Source organism: Trachurus trachurus, assembly GCF_905171665.1.
Source record: "Trachurus trachurus genome assembly, chromosome: 6".
In the NCBI taxonomy this organism is placed as follows: domain Eukaryota; kingdom Metazoa; phylum Chordata; class Actinopteri; order Carangiformes; family Carangidae; genus Trachurus; species Trachurus trachurus.
The window spans coordinates 14,987,058-15,007,966 of record NC_139897.1 but is presented as its reverse complement, the minus strand read 5'-3'; the positions used below and the strand labels follow the sequence as shown (position 1 = coordinate 15,007,966).

General features: G+C 44.0%; 1 protein-coding gene across 1 annotated transcript in view; it reads left to right on the top strand.

Annotated features, from left to right (window-relative positions):
• The window catches only part of igf1ra (insulin-like growth factor 1a receptor), a 78,330-nt gene extending 57,669 nt beyond the window's left edge, over nucleotides 1-20,661 (top strand). Inside the window, exons 3-21 of the mRNA XM_083973060.1 lie at nucleotides 1,422-1,722; nucleotides 2,627-2,763; nucleotides 3,468-3,612; nucleotides 4,457-4,665; nucleotides 4,782-4,920; nucleotides 5,491-5,723; nucleotides 5,838-6,005; nucleotides 6,389-6,590; nucleotides 9,913-10,199; nucleotides 10,313-10,455; nucleotides 10,823-10,988; nucleotides 11,084-11,186; nucleotides 11,379-11,449; nucleotides 11,538-11,767; nucleotides 12,431-12,535; nucleotides 12,754-12,913; nucleotides 13,172-13,301; nucleotides 15,335-15,469; nucleotides 18,946-20,661. Of these exons, the coding sequence (XP_083829186.1) occupies nucleotides 1,422-1,722; nucleotides 2,627-2,763; nucleotides 3,468-3,612; nucleotides 4,457-4,665; nucleotides 4,782-4,920; nucleotides 5,491-5,723; nucleotides 5,838-6,005; nucleotides 6,389-6,590; nucleotides 9,913-10,199; nucleotides 10,313-10,455; nucleotides 10,823-10,988; nucleotides 11,084-11,186; nucleotides 11,379-11,449; nucleotides 11,538-11,767; nucleotides 12,431-12,535; nucleotides 12,754-12,913; nucleotides 13,172-13,301; nucleotides 15,335-15,469; nucleotides 18,946-19,471 (3,590 nt within the window). The 3' untranslated portion in view covers nucleotides 19,472-20,661. The remainder of the gene's footprint in view (nucleotides 1-1,421; nucleotides 1,723-2,626; nucleotides 2,764-3,467; nucleotides 3,613-4,456; nucleotides 4,666-4,781; nucleotides 4,921-5,490; nucleotides 5,724-5,837; nucleotides 6,006-6,388; nucleotides 6,591-9,912; nucleotides 10,200-10,312; nucleotides 10,456-10,822; nucleotides 10,989-11,083; nucleotides 11,187-11,378; nucleotides 11,450-11,537; nucleotides 11,768-12,430; nucleotides 12,536-12,753; nucleotides 12,914-13,171; nucleotides 13,302-15,334; nucleotides 15,470-18,945) is intronic.
• The last annotated feature ends 248 nt before the right edge of the window (nucleotides 20,662-20,909 follow it).

Sequence of the window (20,909 nt, the reverse complement as noted above, 5' to 3'; positions counted from 1 at the left end):
CAACACAGGGGCGTGGGGGGCAGGGCTTTGCTGCATCCACACTTTCTAATATGCAGAAAAGGCAAATTTGAAAAAAACAAATGTTGACTGATTTTATCGTGCTCCACATTTCCCCTGAAGAAACATGAACTCTTGACTCAGTCTTTCCCAGAGCAGCTCTTATCGAGACAGAGACTGCTCAAACTGGGAACAATCATTAGCAAAAAACAGCTTCTTACTTGGCCTTTCACAACCATTCATCCAAGTCCACACACACACACACACACACACACACACACACACACACACACACACACACACACACACACACACACACACACACACACACACACACACACACACACACACACACACACACACACACACACACACACACACTCTCCAGGTGCCTTTCTGTGGAGTGGATTCGTCTAAAACTAGGACACCTTTGCCTGCAGTGTCTCAAGATTAGTTAGCAGTTGGAATCTTCAGCTTTTTTCCTGAGGTACTTCTCTATGAATAGGCTACTGTAAAAGACCAACCGAACACCTATTGTACCCATTTGCTGTTTTCATGTGTCACTCGCGGTACGATTTTGGGACGATCCAATAGTCATTTTGAGATAAATACTGATGCAGTCACAGGGATTTGGAGGATCTTTAGAATAAACCTTGTCAGGATGCACAGTCAGTCAGATGTCTGCCTGTCCCATGCATGTGGGAAAATGCTGCATGTTATTGATAGCACATTGTGTTGGGTTTTGGTTTCTTAGTGATGCTCAATAAAGGAATGAGGAGCTTCTTTTATTCGTGTTGCTCAAGCCTAATTTGAAACACCCCGCACAAGTTTTGTGACTGTTTTTCTCTCAGCCTTGATGGATGTTCAGCAAGAAGATGTAATGACAGAGGCAATGAGTTTTGCTTGACTTGCAATTGTTTTTCCTTTAATTCTCAGCAACGTATTAATAATGTTAGACAGTTTATGTCTAAGCGGCTCGCTGGTAACATTTGATTGCAAAGCGATTTTTAATGGCTCCTGTTTTCAGCTGCAGTCTGGTTTAAAAAACAAGAAACAAGCATAACTATAGTTGATAATATCAGCACCTCTGGCACAGGCAGAGAGGTGTTAATTCAATTACATGTTCATTAATGAGCTTGTTGTTTACAGTGTGAACTGGACTTTGTTATACTGGAGAGATGTTTCTAATGTTTTATACAAACATGACGGGAGGAAGAATATTAGAAACACACGTTGGTGTGACGCAGCCAAAATCCTAGCTCCTCTTTAACCTATTTATCACATCTTCTTGCCTGTTTCTCATCACTGGACATGTTGTGAAGCTGCATCAGCTTGTTGACCTTGTTGTTGTCCAGCAGCAGTGCTGACTGTTTAAAAACACCCCAAAAACTGACCTCTCCCCTGTCTCTCCCTGTCTCCTCCAGTTTGCCCAGATCACTGCAAGCTGGCCTGTACAGACAAGGGGGAGTGTTGCCACAGCCAGTGCCTGGGCAGCTGCACTGAGCCCAACAACGACATGGCCTGCTCCGCCTGCCTCCACTATTTCCACGAGGACCGCTGTGTTCCAGACTGTCCCCCGGGCACTTACAAGTTTGAGGGCTGGCGCTGCATCACCATGGACCTGTGCTCTCAAGTGCACCTGCCCGGTGACACTCACTTTGTCATCCACGGGGGAGAATGTATGCCTGACTGCCCCTCCGGCTTCACACGCAATGAAACTAATCGGTAAAGATGTACCCTTCAACTTCTACTTCAAATATCATGCAGACATACTGAATGCACAAAAGACTAGGAGGAGCTCCTGAAAAATAAACTATTGCTGTAATGTTCTGTATTTTAACTTGTCAGGGATCATAACCTGATCTTTGTCACAGAGGGAGGAAAAGGTGTTTGTATTATTTATTTGCTGGCTAATCCCTCTGTAAATAGATGTGTGGTTTCTCTTCAGTATTCAGACACGAACAGCAGCTTGTGTTCACTGTGTACTTGCGCATAATGAATTAATTTGCATAAAGTCTCCTTGAGCTGAACTTCACCTGACCTGGCCCTTCACACGTTTCTTTCTTAAAGTAGGTCTCCAAGCTTGAAGTGTTACAGGTTAAAAGCATGTTGGACTATTAATGATTTACTTTTAGATAGAAAGAGTGAACTTGTAGATCTTTTCTGATTAATACTTAAAGGTATCAAGAAGAGGCCTCGATTGTCAAACGTTCTCTTTGCTTAACATTAATCTAGAACAAGACAATTTTGTGTGGAGCCTTCCTCCCTGTTTTGTCCCATCAGTTCCAAAACTTTCCATGAAGACTGTCTGCTGCTGTAGCTGTTTTGGCCATACCACTGCTGTTTTGTCTCTGAGGTCAATACAGTGAGCTGCTCTCTCACAAAACAGAGTTCAGATGAGGGCCCATAAAAGATTATACTCTCCGTGTGAGAGGTGACCTTGTATCACGCAGTGAATTTATTTGCCTGAATCCTCTGGAATGCTTGGGAGCTAGGGGAGTGGACAGATGATTTCAGGGTGAGGTAGAAAAGTTCGCATGAGATTTTATTCATTCTTTGACAGCTCCTAACGTTTTTCCATGTCTCCTTCCCTCGTTCCCGTCTTCCCTTCTGCTTCTGCTGTGCGCAGCATGTTCTGCAGCGCCTGCAATGGCCTGTGCGACAAGGTCTGCACATCCCCTGTCATCGACTCTGTGGACGCCGCACAGTCCCTGAAGGACTGCACGGTCATCGAGGGCAATCTGGACATCAACATTCGACGTGGAAGTGAGTGCATCCGTGCAGAAGCACTGTGCTTTTAACAACACATACATAAAAAAAAAAAAAAAAACATTTGCAGCGTGAATTAGTTTAGGAGATTACTCTAAGAATTCTAGTGGACTAAATCATCCACAATTAAGAAGATTAAACACACCAGTAGTTCTCTGCTTTGAAAATGGTGTGCACTACCCGGCAGAATATTTAACACAGCTATAATCTGCTATAATCATTCTGCAGTATAGTAACTTTACTACACTGTGTTGCATTCAGCTGCCCTGCAAATATTATGACTACTGAGGTAAATAATGTACGAGAGAGGCTGGCGGTCTAAGCTGCTGGGATGCAAAGGAGGTCCACAAAATCAACATTGCATCTGCTTTCCACACTCTAAAGCAATTATCACATTATACTATAATGTTGTTTATTTGCTCAGTTGACAGGGTGGCTCACAAGCTAATCTCCACGTCTGATAAAGCTTGTACAGTTTAGTACTCATTGGGATATTTGCATTAAGAGCTTGTCTGGGTGTCCTAGCAGTAGCAGTAGCAGCGGAGGTCCCTGTGGGTTTTTCAAATGTAGCTTTCATGTGCTGTTTTTCTCATATGCTGTAATGTATCTCTGTGCGCTTTGTTTTGTGTGTGTGTGTGTGTGTGTGTGTGTGCGTGCGTGCGTCTGTCTGTGTGTTTTGCGTGTTTATCTCCTGTCCCCAGATAACATAGCGTCTGAGCTGGAGAGCTTCATGGGATTGATCCAGACAGTGACGGGCTATGTGAAGATTCGACACTCCCACGCACTTGGCTCCCTGTCCTTCCTCAAGAGCCTGCGTTACATCAATGGGCAGGAACTCATCGACAAGTATGGCTTGTCTGCGCTGTTTGTCTGCAGCTATTTTGCCTGTGAATGTGTGCGGTGACTGAGGGAATGAGAGGACGTGAGCAAACCTCAACCCAGCGGGGCGGCCGCCACCAACATATCATTGCAGCTACATACTTGTCAAAGGGACTTCTCGTTGAATATGCGTCTGCACTAGAGGGTGGACGTGCACATTAACATAAACTGATAAATCTAAATATAAATCACAAGGTTTTTTTGGCCTAGGCAGACACTGTTTTTAGATATTACAAAATCATTTTAAGATGATTCATAGTCATACAGACAGGCCAGATAAGTGGGCGTGCCTACAAATCTGCAGGGAAAGTCTCAGGTCCATCAGCCTTGTCCTTACTGTGATATCAGCAGCAGTCATAGATATGAGGGGAAGGTTTTTTGGAAATAGCCAAAGGGGTCATGGGAAAGCCTGTTGCCCGTCTTGTTGTTTCTCCCAGGGTAAAGTTTCACTCGGAGGAATGCCGTCGAGGATGGCAGACATTCCCTTCGCTCTGGAGGTGTTCTGCTGCGTTACTTGGCCAGCTAGAGCTCAGAGTGTTAGCAAGACACTGACAATGAGCCTGGGTTTCTACAGAGGGAGGAAATGAGAGAGAAAACAGACACGCACACAGTGCACGCACAAACCTTTGCTCATTGATGTTCATTTCTGTTGGTGCTTAACACTGCCACCAGGTGGCAAAAAGAAATCCCCTCATAAGCACATTCCAGACAACTTCAGCTTCCATGAAACATGTGCATGAAATAAAAAAACAAAAAACAAATAAAAAATACTTTTTGTTGTAACATAAGCTTTATCTCTCTCCATTATCAGCATGTACTCCTTCTCCGCCATCAACAACCAGCACTTGCAGTACCTGTGGGACTGGAGTCAGCACAATCTGACTATTCGGGCTGGTCGTCTCTTCTTTCGTCTGAACCCCAAACTCTGCATGTTTGAGATCCGTGCCATGTGGGAGAAGACGGGAATAACTGGGAAGGCAGAGCAGGGTGATTTCCGCAACAACGGTGAAAGAGCCAGCTGTGAGTGTGAAATAACTCTTACAGATTAACCAGTATTTATGTTATTCTGCTTGTTTCGCAGACATTTGAACTACCATGAAATGTAAATACTGTGTCTCCTGTTCTGTTCAAAACAGGTGAAAGCCATGTCCTGACATTTAAATACAACGACACAACAAGTAATTCGATCAACCTGACATGGGAGCGCTACCGGCCGCCAGAATTGGGGGACCAATTAGGGGACCTTGCAAGCTTCATAGTCTACTACAAGGAGTCGTAAGTACCCTGACAACAACCAACTCATTACCCTGCATTATAATAAAATCAGCTCGACATTGAGGATGAGTACGTATGTATGATTTGCTAGTTAGTTTTGTGGTGGAGTTTTTTAGCTGGTCAGTTAAAAAAAGGATCATTTTAGGACATCTTACTTGCTGCAGTGCACACAGGGTTCTGGTTGTTTTTTTTAAATTTTTACCACATTCTCTTCTATTAGAGCACTTCAGCTTGCTGCCAGTCATGTCCCAATGGCAATGTTTTATTAGTTTCATGACTTTCAGCCACTTTGATTTCAGATGGCCAATAGAACATGTCTTAAGCAAAACAACCACCCAAATAGCCTGAACTGGTTCAAATTGAAACAAAATTTTGCCTTGAACCCTGAAAATCAATGAAAAGCTGCATCGTATGCTTTGGCAAATTGCTACCAGGAACATAAAATGGGAAACATTTGTAAATAAGAGGCTGCTGATTGTGAAAATAAGTCATATCGTCATCTAGAATCTATTTCACTTTCATACAAAAAGTAATAAAATGTATAAAATAAATGTTTTGTGCCCTCACCAGCCCTTTCCAGAACATTACAGAGTTTGACGGTCAGGATGGCTGTGGCTCAAACAGCTGGCACATGGTGGATGTGGATTTTCCTCATGATAACGATGACCCAAAAGTCAGTCTTCAACACCTTAAGCCCTGGACCCAGTATGCTATTTTTGTGAAGGCCATCGCCTTGCTGATGGATGACAAACACATTAGTGGCGCAAAGAGTGATATCATCTACATTCGCACACGCCCATCACGTAAGTCATTATCGTAGCTGTTTATTATTCTTTACACAATGTTTTTAGATAATTCGATATTATTATAACCCTTTCATTTTGATATGACATACCATGACTTTGGATTTGTTGCAGTGCCGTCTGTGCCTAAAGATGCCCGTGCGTTTGCCAACTCTTCAACTAAGCTGGTGGTGAAGTGGTCACCTCCGGTCTTTCCCAATGGCAATCTGACCTACTACCTGGTTCGCTGGCAGCAGCAGCCTGAGGACAGGGCGCTATATCAACATAACTACTGCTCAAAGGGTCTGCATTACTCACTCTACAAAACAATAAGCATCGTTTTTTTTTTATTGCCAAAGCTTTCCTGAGTACAACATTGTGGGAAATATGCTTATTTCCTTTCTTGCTGAGAGATTAATGCCACTCTAGTGTCTGGATGTGAAATATGAACCTACTGTCTGTTTTGCTCCTAATCTATTATTATGGCATGCTGGCTGTAGCTTCACACTTTCAGGCAGACATGAAAGTGGTATTGATCTGACTCTTGGCAAAAAAAAAAAAAAAAGGAAATGGATGTATTTCCGAAAATGTTAGATTACACTTTTAATACAGGGTCATCACTCTGAGCAGGAAATACAGGCTCCGTCCATCACTAAACACTTTTCCCGTTTTTCTCCGTAAAACAGAGCTGAAGATCCCCATCCCAGCGACTGGGCTTACAGACATGGAAGAGAACACCAAGCCCACCAAGTCAGACCTGGCAGGGGCAGAGAAGGGCCCTTGCTGTGCTTGCCAGAAGACGCCCGAGGAGAAGGATCGGGAGAAGGATGATCGCGTCTTTTTAAAGATTTTCGAGAACTTCCTTCACAATGCCATCTTCCTGCCGAGGTATAGTAAAACCCCAGATGGCAACACAGTATCGGCCCCACAGTGTTCTTTCTCCTTTAACCGTTTACAGCTACTGCTCTGTGGCTTCTTTCATTCTCACGGAGATGGCCGTCAAAAACAGGGCTGAACATGTTTGCCAAAATGAGGAATGAGGTGGCTCCTCTGTGAAGTTGACAGGACCCGAGCATGGGGCCGTCGGTGGACCGGACGGGGGCTGAGCTGGCCCGCTGGGCTCGGCCCTTTTGTTGGTGGCGGTGCAGATGAGGAGACATGCTGAGCGGGATCCAAAGCCTTCTCGGGGCTCTTGTGGCTTTCTGTTGCCATGGCAACGGTGGCACGGGGGATGTTAGGACCTAGCAGGCAGCAATTTAGGCAACACAAACAAACCCAGGAGAGAGATGTGATTAAGGAGTCTGAAGGGCCTTAGTTTGGCTGCACACTCGTAGCTGCTTAGGCTTTTGTTCCCCGCAATAAGGACTGACATTTGTGTTGTGTTATCATTTAACTTGCTCGTGGCTATGGATGTTTAACTGTTTCAAAGACTACAGCTCCTTTCTTCTCCCGTACTCCTGTGCCCTCATGTAGACACTTAAGATTTCACCGTAATATAAAGATACCATTGGTCCTCACTAAGAAAACCCAATGAGCAGGTTGCTTATAAATCCATATTTATAAATGATGCCACTGGCCCCCTAAAGTTCATTCATTCAAACAGCGTTACGATGCCCTTCTTTCTTCTTTCACACTAATGCTCCTGTGGAATTGGATCAATATGGCGTTCAAGGGAGAATAATAAAACATAGCTCTCTATTGTAATTGAACTCATCTGTCCCTCTCCTCCTCCCCCTCCTCTTCCTCCTTGCTCTCTGGCTGTGTTGATTTGTTATAGTATAGCTGTCTAGGAAACAGGCGGGTGGCAGGTCCCAGGCCTGCAGCGAATGCCTCAGCCTGTGTACGCACAGACTCTCCACTGTAACAGAGCCAGCATTATTACAAACCACTCCAGGGAAAAGCCTCCAAAATCGGGGAGGTTTTTTCAAAAGTTCAGGGTTTAGACCAGGGGTGAGGGGAAAGAGGGCGGGTGAAAACAGAAACAGAAAGAAGAGGAAATGTTTTCCATTCTGTCCCTCTCCACTCAGCACTCCACTCTCCTCCTCCCCTTGCACGCTCTCTCTGTCTGAGACTCGTTTCCTTTTTTTTTTTCTCCCTCTCTCTCGTCTTTTTTTTTTTTTTTTTTTTTTTTTCTTTTTCTCTGGACTGAGACAGCTGCCAGGAAATGTACAGTGAATCCATCTGGAATTTAAATGAATGAGAGAAGAGCCCCATCAGCGCTACAATACAAACAGAGAGTATGGAAGGCAGACTCATTTACTGGGGAAGAGGAGGGTGGCTGGCTGCACAAAGGGGTTTGGCCCGTTCGTATCTGTTAAGAAGACCTTGTGGTACGACCCAAAAACCTGTTATCCGTTAACTGGGAAATTTATAAACAGTAACCCCCTGCTGTCGGAACTCCGCAGTTACCTCTTCTTCTGTCAGACCCACAGATCTCTCAGTGTTTTGTGTTGTGAGCCCACTTGTGTGTCACTGCAGTTAAGGTCAGGCAGGCACTAATAATGTGCCCCACTAGCCACAGACTGGATGTGTAGACACGGCTTTCCTTTCTAGATTCCATTGCGTAAAGGTAGATCTTTTTTTAGCGGGTGAGGTCAGGACACTAACTGTAGTAACTCACTAGTTATAAGGTCATGCTTCAGTCAGCTGAGGAGGCTTCACACAGTGGTAGGATTGCCCTGCTCAGCCTAATGCTCTATGACATGTACAAAAAAAAAAAAATTGGAACCTCAACTTCTCTCTCCTCCGTCCTCCCAGTGAGGACCAACCACGTCTCTCCTTCTTGTTCTGCTGCTTTAATGCAGGATAGCTCAGGGTTTTACGAGTCAGTGTGAATTCGACTTGTGCATCTGTGTCTCTACTTTCCTGTCAGTTTTCATATGTTTTTGATATATTGTCAGGAGTAACTGTTTTTGAGTGCTGGACTTTTGGATTGTGCAGTGCTGCACCAGTTATGACTGCCAGAGAGGAATGTTAACATGTCCGTGCGACTCTCCTTTCCCACGGATCTGTCTGTGTCTGTACGCTTCTCCTGTTGGTCTGTGTGTGCTCAGATAAAGAAGATGCTTGACTCTCTTAGTTGAGCATTTTAGTGCTCTTGGTAGTGTTGAACGCAGCAGTTGAGTGACAGGAAATAAAACAATATCAGTGTAGGACTCTGTGCCAAACTGTTTCCTGTTTGAGCTTTACAGTTTTGACCCCTGTGGCAGTAAATTGACTATCTTTGGGTTTTGGACTGTTGGATTGACAACAAGCTATTTCTAGGTGTCACTCATGGTGTTGACTCTTTTATAAGACCAGTCATTTGAGGGATAAATTGGCAGATTAGTCAATATGAAAACAATTGTTAGTTTCCTGGATACACTTTATGAATTGAATTGTGTGCTTTCGTTTCTTTCTCCAGAGCCACCTGTTCATGTTGTGCTTGTACTGATCCAAGTTGAGTTCCTGAAGATTTATCATAGTTGCAAGAGCTCCACACCACACTTCCCATCACCTGCTGTCAATAGCAGCTTTCATTTTCCAACTCAATCGCAGCTACGACTCGTTTCTTTTTCCTTGTGTCTCGGCAGACTCTTCTACAGGTCTCTCATTCACTGTAAAGGTGCATTCAGACAAGGTTGTGTGTGTGTGTGTGTGTGTGTGTGTGTCCGCTGCTGCTGCAGTCACAGCTGTCACCAGCTGCTCGTCCTGACATGACAATGTCCAGGCGGCTCCACTGCTTATCATCTGTTCTCTGAGACCGTGTGTCCGTTTCACCACTGTGTCCATTTGGCTGCTCAAACTCGGTCATTACATGTTACCCTTTTTGTACTCGTCCATAGTTGATTGGGACAGCAGCAGTGCTTCAGGTTTTTCCCTGCTGTGGAAAAATCTGTCCGACTTTTTTTCTTCCTGTCTCCGTCTGTCCACCTAGCTATGATCTGTCTGACCTCATCCTTCTACACAGCTCCACAGGGAGTAGTTTTTAGCATCTGGACGCATGGTGCACACACACACACACACACAAACACACACGTACACTCTCACACACCCCCACACACACTCACTTCATCCGGTCCAGCAAGATGCTTAAGCCTTGTGGAAAATGCTTTTGGGATTTATAAAGCTACAGTTATTTGTTACAATAGGATTTCCAGTGTAGCTTTCTGTCTTGTATTGTCATAATAACACTGACGGTGCTTAAATCAACTTTCCCTCCGTATTTCAGACCTCCAGATCGTCGACGCAGAGACGTTTTTGGTGTGGCTAACAACACACTGTTTCCTGACGGCGCTGGTAAGGGGAACACCTCCCTCGGCCCTGGGGATAACAGCACAGATGGCATTCCTCCTATCAAAGAGTACCCCTTCTCAGAAGACAAGAGCACAGCCGAATATTTGGAAATCCCCAACCTGCGTCCCTTCACAGTCTACCGCATTGACATCCATGCCTGCAATGAGGAGGTGGGGCAGTGCAGCGCTGGAGCGTTTGTCTACTCCAGGACCAAACCTGCAGGTGAGAAACTGGCCTTGGCTCAGCCTGTGATGGAGATGTTTGTGTTTGTTACACTGTTTTGTGAAAATGCAGACCCATTCTTGTCGTAATGATTATACATGTGTGTTTCCCAGTCAAAGCGGATGACATCCCCGGAAAGGTGATCTATGAGAGGAGTGAAAAGGTTGAAGGTTGTGTGGTGTTGCATTGGCCAGAGCCCATCATGCCCAACGGACTCATCCTGATGTATGAGATCATGTTTCGTCTGGGGACTGAGGTGAGTCACGTTTGGTGTGATCAATGATAATCTCAGACATATTGGAAGGTATGTAAAAGAATATAGAGATATTTAATGGTATATACAGGAAGCGTACTATTTGGAATAATCAATTTGTGAAAGAAAGTACTCAAAAATCATCTTTTTTTTCTCTCATATTAAATAATTATGAATAATAAACTATGGACTGTTAGAGAAAAGATTGAAAAAGTTATGTAAACACGGCCATGTGGAGTCAAACTCTGCACATACATCAAAAAAACATTCAGTTCCCAAGACGGAAATATTGCTCACAAGTGCCCTTTACTTGACCTTGACTCTTTGCTGTCCTTCAACCAGTGACCACAGCATGTTTGTTTTCTTTCAGCCTGAGAAACACGAGTGTGTGTCACGCCAGCAGTACCGCGAGCACAAAGGAGCTCGGCTGACCAACCTCGGTTCAGGAAATTACTCTGCCCATGTTCGCGCCAGGTCTCTAGCAGGGAACGGCTCCTGGACGGAGAGCGTGTCCTTCTACGTGCCTATACCTAAACGTAATTCAATGTTTCCTTGACTTGTTTAAAGTAGAGAAGAAATGACAAACTTGAGTCGGCACTAATCACTTTAATGGCTCTGTTCTGTCTGACAGGAGACGACAGTGTTGCGTTTTATCTGGTCATCATAATTCCCATCATCGTGACAGTTTTCATCGCCAGCCTCACCACCATTCTCTTCTTTGTCAACAAAAAGAGGCAAGTAATTTCATGACCACGCCGTTCTTCTCTGGGAAATTTAACAACCTGTGCAATGTTAATTTGAGTGAATAGGTGTTGTTTTCATTAACATTCCCCTGTGGTAAACATTATGCTTCCTATAGAGTATAACATGTCGTGTTTATAATCAGAGATGCCTGCTGGCTAACTGAGTTGTGTTGGCGTCAACAGGAATAGCGACAGATTGGGGAATGGAGTCCTCTACGCATCTGTCAACCCCGAGTACTTCAGTGCTGCTGAGAGTATGAATATCGAATATCTTCTCAAATTTTCAGTTATATTTTGGTGTGGGTATGTGGTGTTGACCTGTTGTCCGCTCTTTCGTGCCAGTGTACGTCCCGGATGAGTGGGAGGTGGCCAGGGAGAAGATCACCATGCACAAGGAGCTGGGCCAGGGCTCCTTCGGCATGGTGTACGAAGGCATCGCCAAGGGGGTGGTCAAGGACGAACCTGAGACGCGAGTGGCTATCAAGACGGTCAATGAGTCTGCCAGCATGAGGGAGCGCATTGAGTTTTTAAACGAGGCCTCTGTCATGAAGGAGTTCAACTGTCACCACGTGGTACGAGGGACACATCCTAAAATGGTCACTGTCTGTCAGGCACCGCAGAGGGAGAAAAATCCCGCAAATAAATGCAGATAAATCATCGCAATGTGGCTGAAAATAAAACAGCAGATTGACAAATTGAATCTAGTAGCAAGCCAGCGCTTACGATTATGATGATTCCCTAATTAATCTCCATGGAAGTAGAGGGAAAAGAGGTCAGCAGGTCACGAGCACTGAGCACCGAGTATGCCGTGTTTGTCTTTACAGCCCGAGGCAGGGTGCAGCCTCCTGGAGATTGTGTACATTTCTCTCATCAGCATGATCACAGCCTCATTAACTACGTTAAACGGATGTGTTCAAGATTTTCCCTTTGGAAAGCTGCTGGTTACAACCTTTTTTATCAAGTCTGGCTGCCAAAAAACCAAACACTCAATTATTAAATTCAATTTGAATAATTTAAAAGGGGATTTTTTTTCCTACATTCTTCAAAGAGAAACTTTGCTTTCTGAGATATGAAATATAAGCAGCTGGAATGATTTTTGCCTGTGCAGGAATGTAGAGTCGACTACCTACTGTTCCTTACACAAAACCTGTTTTGAATTACTTTGTAATATGGATTTGGGATACAACTTTTTGAACTTATCCCCCCTGACCTGAGCTGTTCTGTGCTTGGTGCAGGTGCGGCTGCTGGGCGTGGTCTCGCAGGGGCAGCCCACCTTGGTGATTATGGAGCTGATGACACGTGGTGACCTCAAGAGCCACCTGCGATCTCTGCGCAAAGAAGTAAGAAGATTGTTACACACACACACACACTTGAACTTTATATCAGATACAGTCTCTTACGTGAATAGGTGAATTCCCATTCCCTCGTGCACATTCCTACAAACAGCATCCATCCCTTCAGTTTGCATTGCTGAGAGAAACCTGACATGAAGACGGACTGAACAGTGCTTTATTGTGCTCTTCACCCTCTCACCTCATCTCCCCTCCCTCTGCCGCAGAATGCCACCAGCCAGGTCCTACCCCCGCTCAAAAAGATGATCCAGATGGCAGGGGAAATTGCTGACGGCATGTCGTACCTAAATGCCAACAAATTTGTCCACAGAGATCTGGCTGCCAGGAACTGCATGGTAGCAGAAGACTTCACTGTGAAGATTGGAGGTAAGTCAAGTTAATACGATGCCTTCAGCCTCCCTGGGTTGCTCAATGCCGAACCCACTCTGCTGGCCTCAAAAATAAGTGTTTGGATTTCAGTGAGTGCCTGAAGCAGCAGAGTCTTAATGTAGATGGACAGAGGGAGGGAGGGAGGGAGGGAGGTGAGGGGAATGGATGAGCTCTCTCGAGCTTCCTCTCCCACACAGAATGAGTGATATTCAGTGGCTTCCCCAAACTCTGTTTTCATTTTTTTTTCTCCTTCAGATTTTGGCATGACCAGAGATATTTATGAGACGGATTACTACCGAAAGGGAGGGAAGGGCTTGCTGCCTGTCCGCTGGATGTCTCCTGAGTCGCTGAAAGATGGCGTGTTCACTACGATGTCTGATGTCTGGTATGAAAGCACATCACTCACACACACACACATACGCACACACACAGGAAAACACACACATACACAAAGTTTGTATTATACATGTATAAACCTGCCTTAATCCTGGGGGCTTGCAAAGTATTCCAGAAATGTCTGCATATTGTGTCTTTGAGCATGTGGCAATTTTAAAAACAGTTCATGCTATGCAGTCAAAACTTTACAAAAACAACAACCTACAGATCACCTCACAGCCATTTTTTACTTAATAGTTTGAACATGCATTTCCTGTCATGACAAAACCATCAAAACCTTTTGGCATCCAGCTGGTTTTCTGGAATTTCCACTCTCTATCACAGAACAGTATAGAACAAGATCACTGATCCTGTTTTTGTTTTTTGTTTTCTGCGGACACCTTATTTTATTCCAGTCTTCTCATGAATGATAGTGTTCCAGAGAAATTCAACTGTTTACTAGCTCCCTTGCAAGTTTTTGTTTCCCAACTCAGTGTCCCACGGGCCAGTCCCTGAGAGTGGGCTTAAACTGCTCCAGATGTTTTTAAATGAGAGGTTGCAGTGCCAGCACAAACCCACCTCCACATTCGCTTACTATTATCTTACTCTTTGATGTCACACAGATGAAGTTCAGTGTAAGATGAACCCAATTCCGGGCTTCCATGAGTAGGTGACTTTTGTTTTGTTGATCAAAAAAAGCTGTCCTACTGTGGCTTTGTCTGTCAGCGAAAGACGGTTACATCGAGTTTTGTGCAGTGTTGTAACACAGTCGACTGATGACTGTGCTCTCTGAACTCGTGCCAGTGGTGAAAATATGATTAACAAGAGCGAGCAAATATTGTGCTCTTTGTCAGATTTTTCCAGTAAGACTTTCATAGTAGTTTCACCACATGGTAGCTCGAGGTCAAACTGAGGTAATGTTTACTCTAAATAGTTTGCATGTCTTGAATTAATGAAATCATTGTGAAGTGCAGTCCGATGCATAGCCCACATTCTTTCTCACATTCACATCATTAATCATCAGGCTGACAGGTTTTAAGTTTTAACATAATGTAGAAGTGTCTGCTGAGTGACAGATCGCACTTTCTCTACAGCTAACAATATGCAAAAAACAAACAAGTACATTCTATGATTATTTTGTAAGTATTGTAGTCTAATTTTGTCTAATTTTGTCTAATTTTACCTTTATTAAAGGGAAAATATGCAACTTCTTGCAGTTTGGAAATTGCACTTGACCTCATTGCAGTTTGGATGATATTTCAAATATTTTTGCAGCCCATAACCTGCTCTGAACATAAAGTTTTCTGAACTGTACTTTTACTCTAGCTGATGGAGAAGGAATTTACAGCATTTAAAGCAGCATTAGTCTTTTGTTTTTTGGCAATTGGGGACAGAAATGTACAGTTATTCAACATAAGACTGATCTCAAACTTTTGATTAATGTACTTTTAAAGGACCATTCTAATGTTTTTGTTTGCCTCATACATATTCTGCTTGTTGGTTTACTGTTTCAATGCAATAGGATTTATCAATAAAAGAAAGGAAATTACTTAACCCAGCAAGGAAGCAGGTGTTTGGTGAAACAAAGAGAAAGAAGTGGAGGAAACAGTTGAAAACAATCCCACATGTTGTAAAAGATAGTTGTCAGTAATGTCAGGTACGCTGTAATAAACCAAGAAACCACTGAGGCCTGCACACTGCCAGTCAATTTGATTAACATTTTGATCCTCAGGCTGTCATAAGGGAAAATGTATTGATTTAATTACACAGAATTTTATCTGAAGAGGAACTGAGGGTCAAGATATCATTAATAAAAAGTTAATACATGCGATTGTCTGGCTGTGGGATTCTTTGTTTTTTTCACAGTTAAGACAAGACACTCGCCTCTTTTTCAAAAGAAAACATTTTGAAGGAATAAAAAAAAAAAGCCAAGCCAGCTTTTGGAGAAGTTTTTGTTATTCTGTTACTCAATATAGGCAATACTGAGTTGGTATCACATAAGAGGTAAACATGTGAAGAAAAAAAACTCATCTCTTGTTGCAGGTCATTTGGTGTCGTGCTGTGGGAAATCGCCACCCTAGCAGAACAGCCTTACCAGGGCATGTCCAATGAACAAGTGCTGCGCTTCGTCATGGAGGGAGGACTCTTGGACAAACCAGACAACTGTCCTGACATGCTGTGAGTTTCTTTGGTTCTATGATCAATAATCATGTAACATACACCGACCGTTTCAGGACCCTCAAGGTTTAGGTTCCAAACATCTCCTGGAAGATGTATTGTTTTATCCTCTACTGCCACCACCTTGCACGCCAACGGCCGCGTTAATATTTTGCCCCGCGTCTATTTTAAGTTGTGGTTCTAAGTGTGTGGGATATCATGTGGTGTGTGTGCTAAGGTAGAGCCAAGATGAGGCCTGACATTAACGTCACAGGTTAAAAGCGGTCCGCTGACAACATGGTCCTCGGTGGTCAGCTGGCAGCAAGAAGCCTCCTCACCCGTCGGCCTCGGCCCATAGAAGGGATGCCATGACCCGTGTGTGAAAGATGCTCCTCATTCCTGCTGCCGGGAACAGGCATGAGTGGCGAGACGGTGTCTGTCCATCAGCAAAAGGGAGCGAGAGCGACAGTATGAATTCATTAATGTATTTATAATTCATTAATGAATCACTCTGGCTGTCGGAGAAGAGAATGCACAGCTTGTCGGTGTGCAGCGCTGCGTATATGCATTTCTCCTCTCCTCTCTCTGACCTCAATAAGAAGGCATTCTGCTCCCTCCCCTCCCACTCTCCATGGCTGACCTCACCTTAGAAAGAGAGTGCGAGCAGAAAAAAAAAAAAAAAGCATGGCCGAGTGTTGTGCAGACACAAACCTTTGGTTTCTATGGCAGCCTGACTGTTTTGTCCTGATTACAGGAGTGTGTGGATTGTGTTACAGAGGTGGTGGGGTTGCCTCCCCGTATCTGAGCTTACACACTTGGGAAGTCGGGCCTCTGCAGCTAGAAGCCTCTGCTGTAGTGACTTAATGGAGATTTCCAGAAGATTGCTGGAGTGTAGCGAAGCCAGGAGTCTATACAAAGACTGAATACAAAGATACAAGAGGAGGAAGTGGGCAGAATAATAGACAAGAGGGATGAGTCACATTTGGAGAGCTTTGAGCGTCTCCTCCTTCTACTGTGTTTCCCATGGTCAGGTAGCTGTGGGTCAGTGATTGGATTTCCCATGTTTGTGTCTATGGTTTCCCTGAGACAAAAAGTGCTTTCTCTCTCTAGCAGGGTTGGGCAAAAATGAAACGCAGACTGTGATCAGATCACATTTAATATGATGATTTATTGTGGAATGTATCAGTATCGCGTACAATGCTATTATACATAAATGTTTCACCACACTGGGGACGCTGCATGTGTGAAGCTCTGAAGTTCTGTTGCGATACATTCCTGTTTAGCTTTATGAACATTCACCGAAGATGGTTGGAGACCGCTCTGAACTCACACTTGGCCTTGCAGCGTGTCTGTTTTTGATTTCATCTCGAGTGTTTCAAGGACTTTTTGTCCATCTCTTTGGCTGGTGAAATGTTGGCCGTGTCTGTGCAAATTGTTTTATAAAAGCCTGGCCGCCTCCGAACCTCATCTTTAAAAGCAGCATTTTGACAGAGTCACTGTTGGACATTCACTCACAGCACTCAAAAATTTATTGATGTGACAGAAAAATATGTTGACACTTACGAGGGATTTGCCTCCAATTCGCATTAGTTCTCACTAAATAGACAGTGAAGGGGACACAATTACAGGAGGAAACAGCTACAGATATATAGCTTTATAAAGATGTCAGGCTAAGCACATAAAAACGTCTTGGTCATCAACTTATAGCTTTTTCTTTCTTTTTTTTTTTACATACCATTTAGCACATTAAAACAGAATATGTGTAATAGAGTTGGGGTTTGACCTTGAGGTGCTGTCTTTATACCAGGCAAAGATCATAACAGGCTGGGCATTTTCATGCTGCTAACGTCACTGACGACAGGTCAGATATGAGTCAATTTGGCTTAATGGCAATAGCATGTGTCTGTGTGTGCCATGATTGGCAGGATGCTGACAAGAAGTCAGGATTTACTGCACTGTTTGTTTTCTAAATTTGCATCAACAAGCCTCATGCACAGCAACAGATGGCGAGTGGAAGTGTTTTCAGCAGGCAGGACTATACGCACACAGACAGGTTACTCTGGAGCGTCGGCCCGGCTCCAAGCATTACACGTCTTTTTCACGGGAGGTCTTCGCTGCCGGGGGGTTTGGACATCTGAACGTTAAAGTTAAGACACTTGCTGCGCTGCTGAAAAACAAGTCGGAGCCACCCCCCCCCTCCCCCCCTCCCCCCCTTCCCGCCCTCCCCTGCTGCTCCAGAGTACGAAGCAAGGCACGTGCTTAGGAGAGCTCTACCCATAATTCCTCTGTGCGGAGCGGAGCTGGCACCCAGCTGCAGAGGCTGTTGTAGACTTGCAAAGAGACCGCTGGGAGAGAAGGAAAACAAGAGAGAGGGAACAGCAAAAGTGGAGGAGAGATGACCGAGGTGTTTATGTCAGCGGGCCTTAGAGAGTATTCTTAGCTTGTTTGTGTATAATTGAAGTTGTGGTGTGTGGTGCAGCGCCACACAAAACTGTAATAATTCTCCCTTTTATGATGTTGTTTTGACATTCCCAAAGCTCTGCTGCTGGCCTGGCACAGTAACCTTACATATGATTTACTGTGCTGCTGAGAACATGCTACACTACTGATCTTACTGTATGTGTAGTCATGTAGCGATAAATAAATCTTATCCATCCTCAATTTTGTTCTTTAAAAAAAAGGGTTTATACGTATGAAATGACAAGTATTGTAGCTGTCAGTAAGTCTAGACTACATCTGCATGTATTTATACTTTGTCCACTATTTCAGTGAACTGCAGTTCATGTATCTTTTCTTTGGACAGTATTAAGAGAGATGGTTAAAAACCTGGCATGAAATCAAACAGCGAGTCCAAGGAAAAAGTGCAGCCATGTCTAAGTCCCATTTAGTGTGTATAGCTGCTGCCATTGGGCTGAAAGTTGCATTCACACCCACTAACATGAATATTACATTACTTGATTCTGTTTGTGTGAATGTTTTGCTTTGTTTTCTGTGGTGGAAGTCACAGAATGAATTTACAAGGAGAATTAATCAAAGCACTGCTTTAAAACACTAACAGCACGGTAGTAATGTACGGTTTCCATACATTTGTTCCTAAACAGCAATGTGGCACAGAGAGTTTCCATGTGACAGAGTATAAAATGGGCTTAAATGTCAGTGTCTTATGCCACCTGCTGGTGAGAAAATGAAGTCCTCCTGCTGTAATGTTTTTAAGGATAGGGTTACATTTTCGACAACATGTGCAAAGATGTCATGCAAAGGGTGTCACAGCACTCCTCCTGTCCATCCATACTGTGTGTGGAGAAATTAACCTGTAAGAAATGGGTGAGAAAATCCACAGTTCACTATGTTCACGTGATATAAGGCTTCTGCAGTGTACCTTATATTAAGTTGGTATCTTTTCAAGTGGTGGCCTTAGTCAAAATCTGTGCTCTAAAAAAGACAAATGCCAAAACTGAACACTGCACTGATCTTTATCTCTCGTCCATCACCTGCAGGTTTGAGCTGATGAGGATGTGCTGGCAGTACAACCCCAAGATGCGTCCGTCCTTCCTGGAGATCATCAGCAGCATCAAAGACGAACTGGATCCTCCCTTCAGGGAAATGAGCTTCTTCTACAGCGAGGAGAACAAGCCTCCGGACACCGAGGAGTTGGACATGGAGGTAGAAAACATGGAGAACATTCCACTGGACCCTGCATCCACCAGGCAGCCCTCAGCTGCCACCGCCCCCTCGTCGGGGTGCACAGGAGGCACGCCGCCTCCCTCTACCCAGCAGTTATCCCCCATGCAAGGCCCGAGTACTCCATTACTGGGACCTATGTCTCCCTCCTCTCCAGGCTCGGTGGCCTCGGCCTTGGCGTCTCCAGGCCAAGCCTTGGACAAGCACTCAGGACATCTTTCGGCCAACGGGCCTGTGGTGGTGCTGCGGCCCAACTTTGACGAGATACAACCCTATGCACACATGAACGGGGGCAGAAAGAACGAACGGGCGTTACCACTGCCCCAGTCGTCGGCCTGCTGATATTAGACCCAGCCCCTCCTCCTCCTCCTCTTACACAGGGTAACACAAACCTCTCCTCCATCTCTTAAGGAGGGATGGGTGAGGTAAGGAGTGACTTTCTTCTACTGTGTGCCAGTAGATGGTCTCTCCACTCCTTTAAGGTCAAAAATAAAAACTCTACGAACTGAAAAATAACAGAAACCTGCTAAAGCATTTGGAGTTTGGTGGCTCAGACTCGACACTGGGGAACTCCTTTCTGTGCAGCCTGTATTGTGCTCACTGTTACCTAAGTTCTTCGAGAAGGAAAAACAACACAGGCGTGCATCCTGACTTACAGATTTAGACATGAACTTTGAGAAAAATCTTTTTTTTTAGCATATCTGCCAGCAAATCCAACAGAGGAGCACTTTTTTTTCCTGATGATTTCAGAGAGGATAATGTGGATATCCGAGTGTGTATTTATACAAACACATGATTCTCTCTCTATAATAACTCAATTTCTAAAATGACTTTCCATCAAAATGACTTTGTTTCCATGAGCAGATTGGCTCATGTCACGTGAGGATGCCTCAATTAGTAAAGTTTGGACTAAGATAACTGTTTCATTTTTCTGTTGATATTTCTGTGGGTGTAGATCCGTGTCAGGAGTGGGTCGAAATGGAAGAGGAGGGCCTATTGTGTATCTACCAAACTGTTGCCAAATCAAGCTTTTTTTCCTGCAATTTTATACAGGTCTCCCTTCTTGTGTAAGGCTGTGATTCAGAGTTGAGATAAGTTTCTCGGGGAAATAATAGCAAAAATAGTTTGCCGGTGTTCAGGCTTCGTGCTTATCTTAAACAGTAACTGCTCCAGTAGCAGGTGTGTGCGTCTCTGTGCGTGTGTGTGTTGCTGTTAACTACAGTAAGGTTTTAAAGACAGAACAGTGTCACTGTTGAGTTGTGCTGCATTCACACCTGCAGTCAAAGTTTTTCTCAAAATATGCAGCATCTGCACTGGGGGTGGGATAAATCTTAACAGGCTTGTGAGAAGAAACACAACACTAAAACAAGTGGCACTAGTATAGAATCAAGACTGTTTATTTAATTAAAGATTTGTTAAATGTAAGCAAAGGTATCTTCAATTACAAAAAAGATAATTGGGCACAATATAATTCTGGATTCCTAAATAATTGATAACAACTGGTAAGTAACCACTAGCATGAAAAGTGTGAGGATCAGCAGCTCTTATTTGTTAAGTATCATTGTGAACTGGATGAGTTTGAATCTATCGATTGGTCATCAACATCAACAGTTTAATTCTAAAAAATAGTTGATAAATGAATTGTTTATTTGCTGTAATTTGATATAATTACAGAAGATTCTGCCTGTTGTTGCAGGAGATGGGTTCACCAATATTTTCTGTTGCAACACCCAAATCCCTTCAGATCTAAGAATAACCTGATCCCTTCATTGCTTTCATC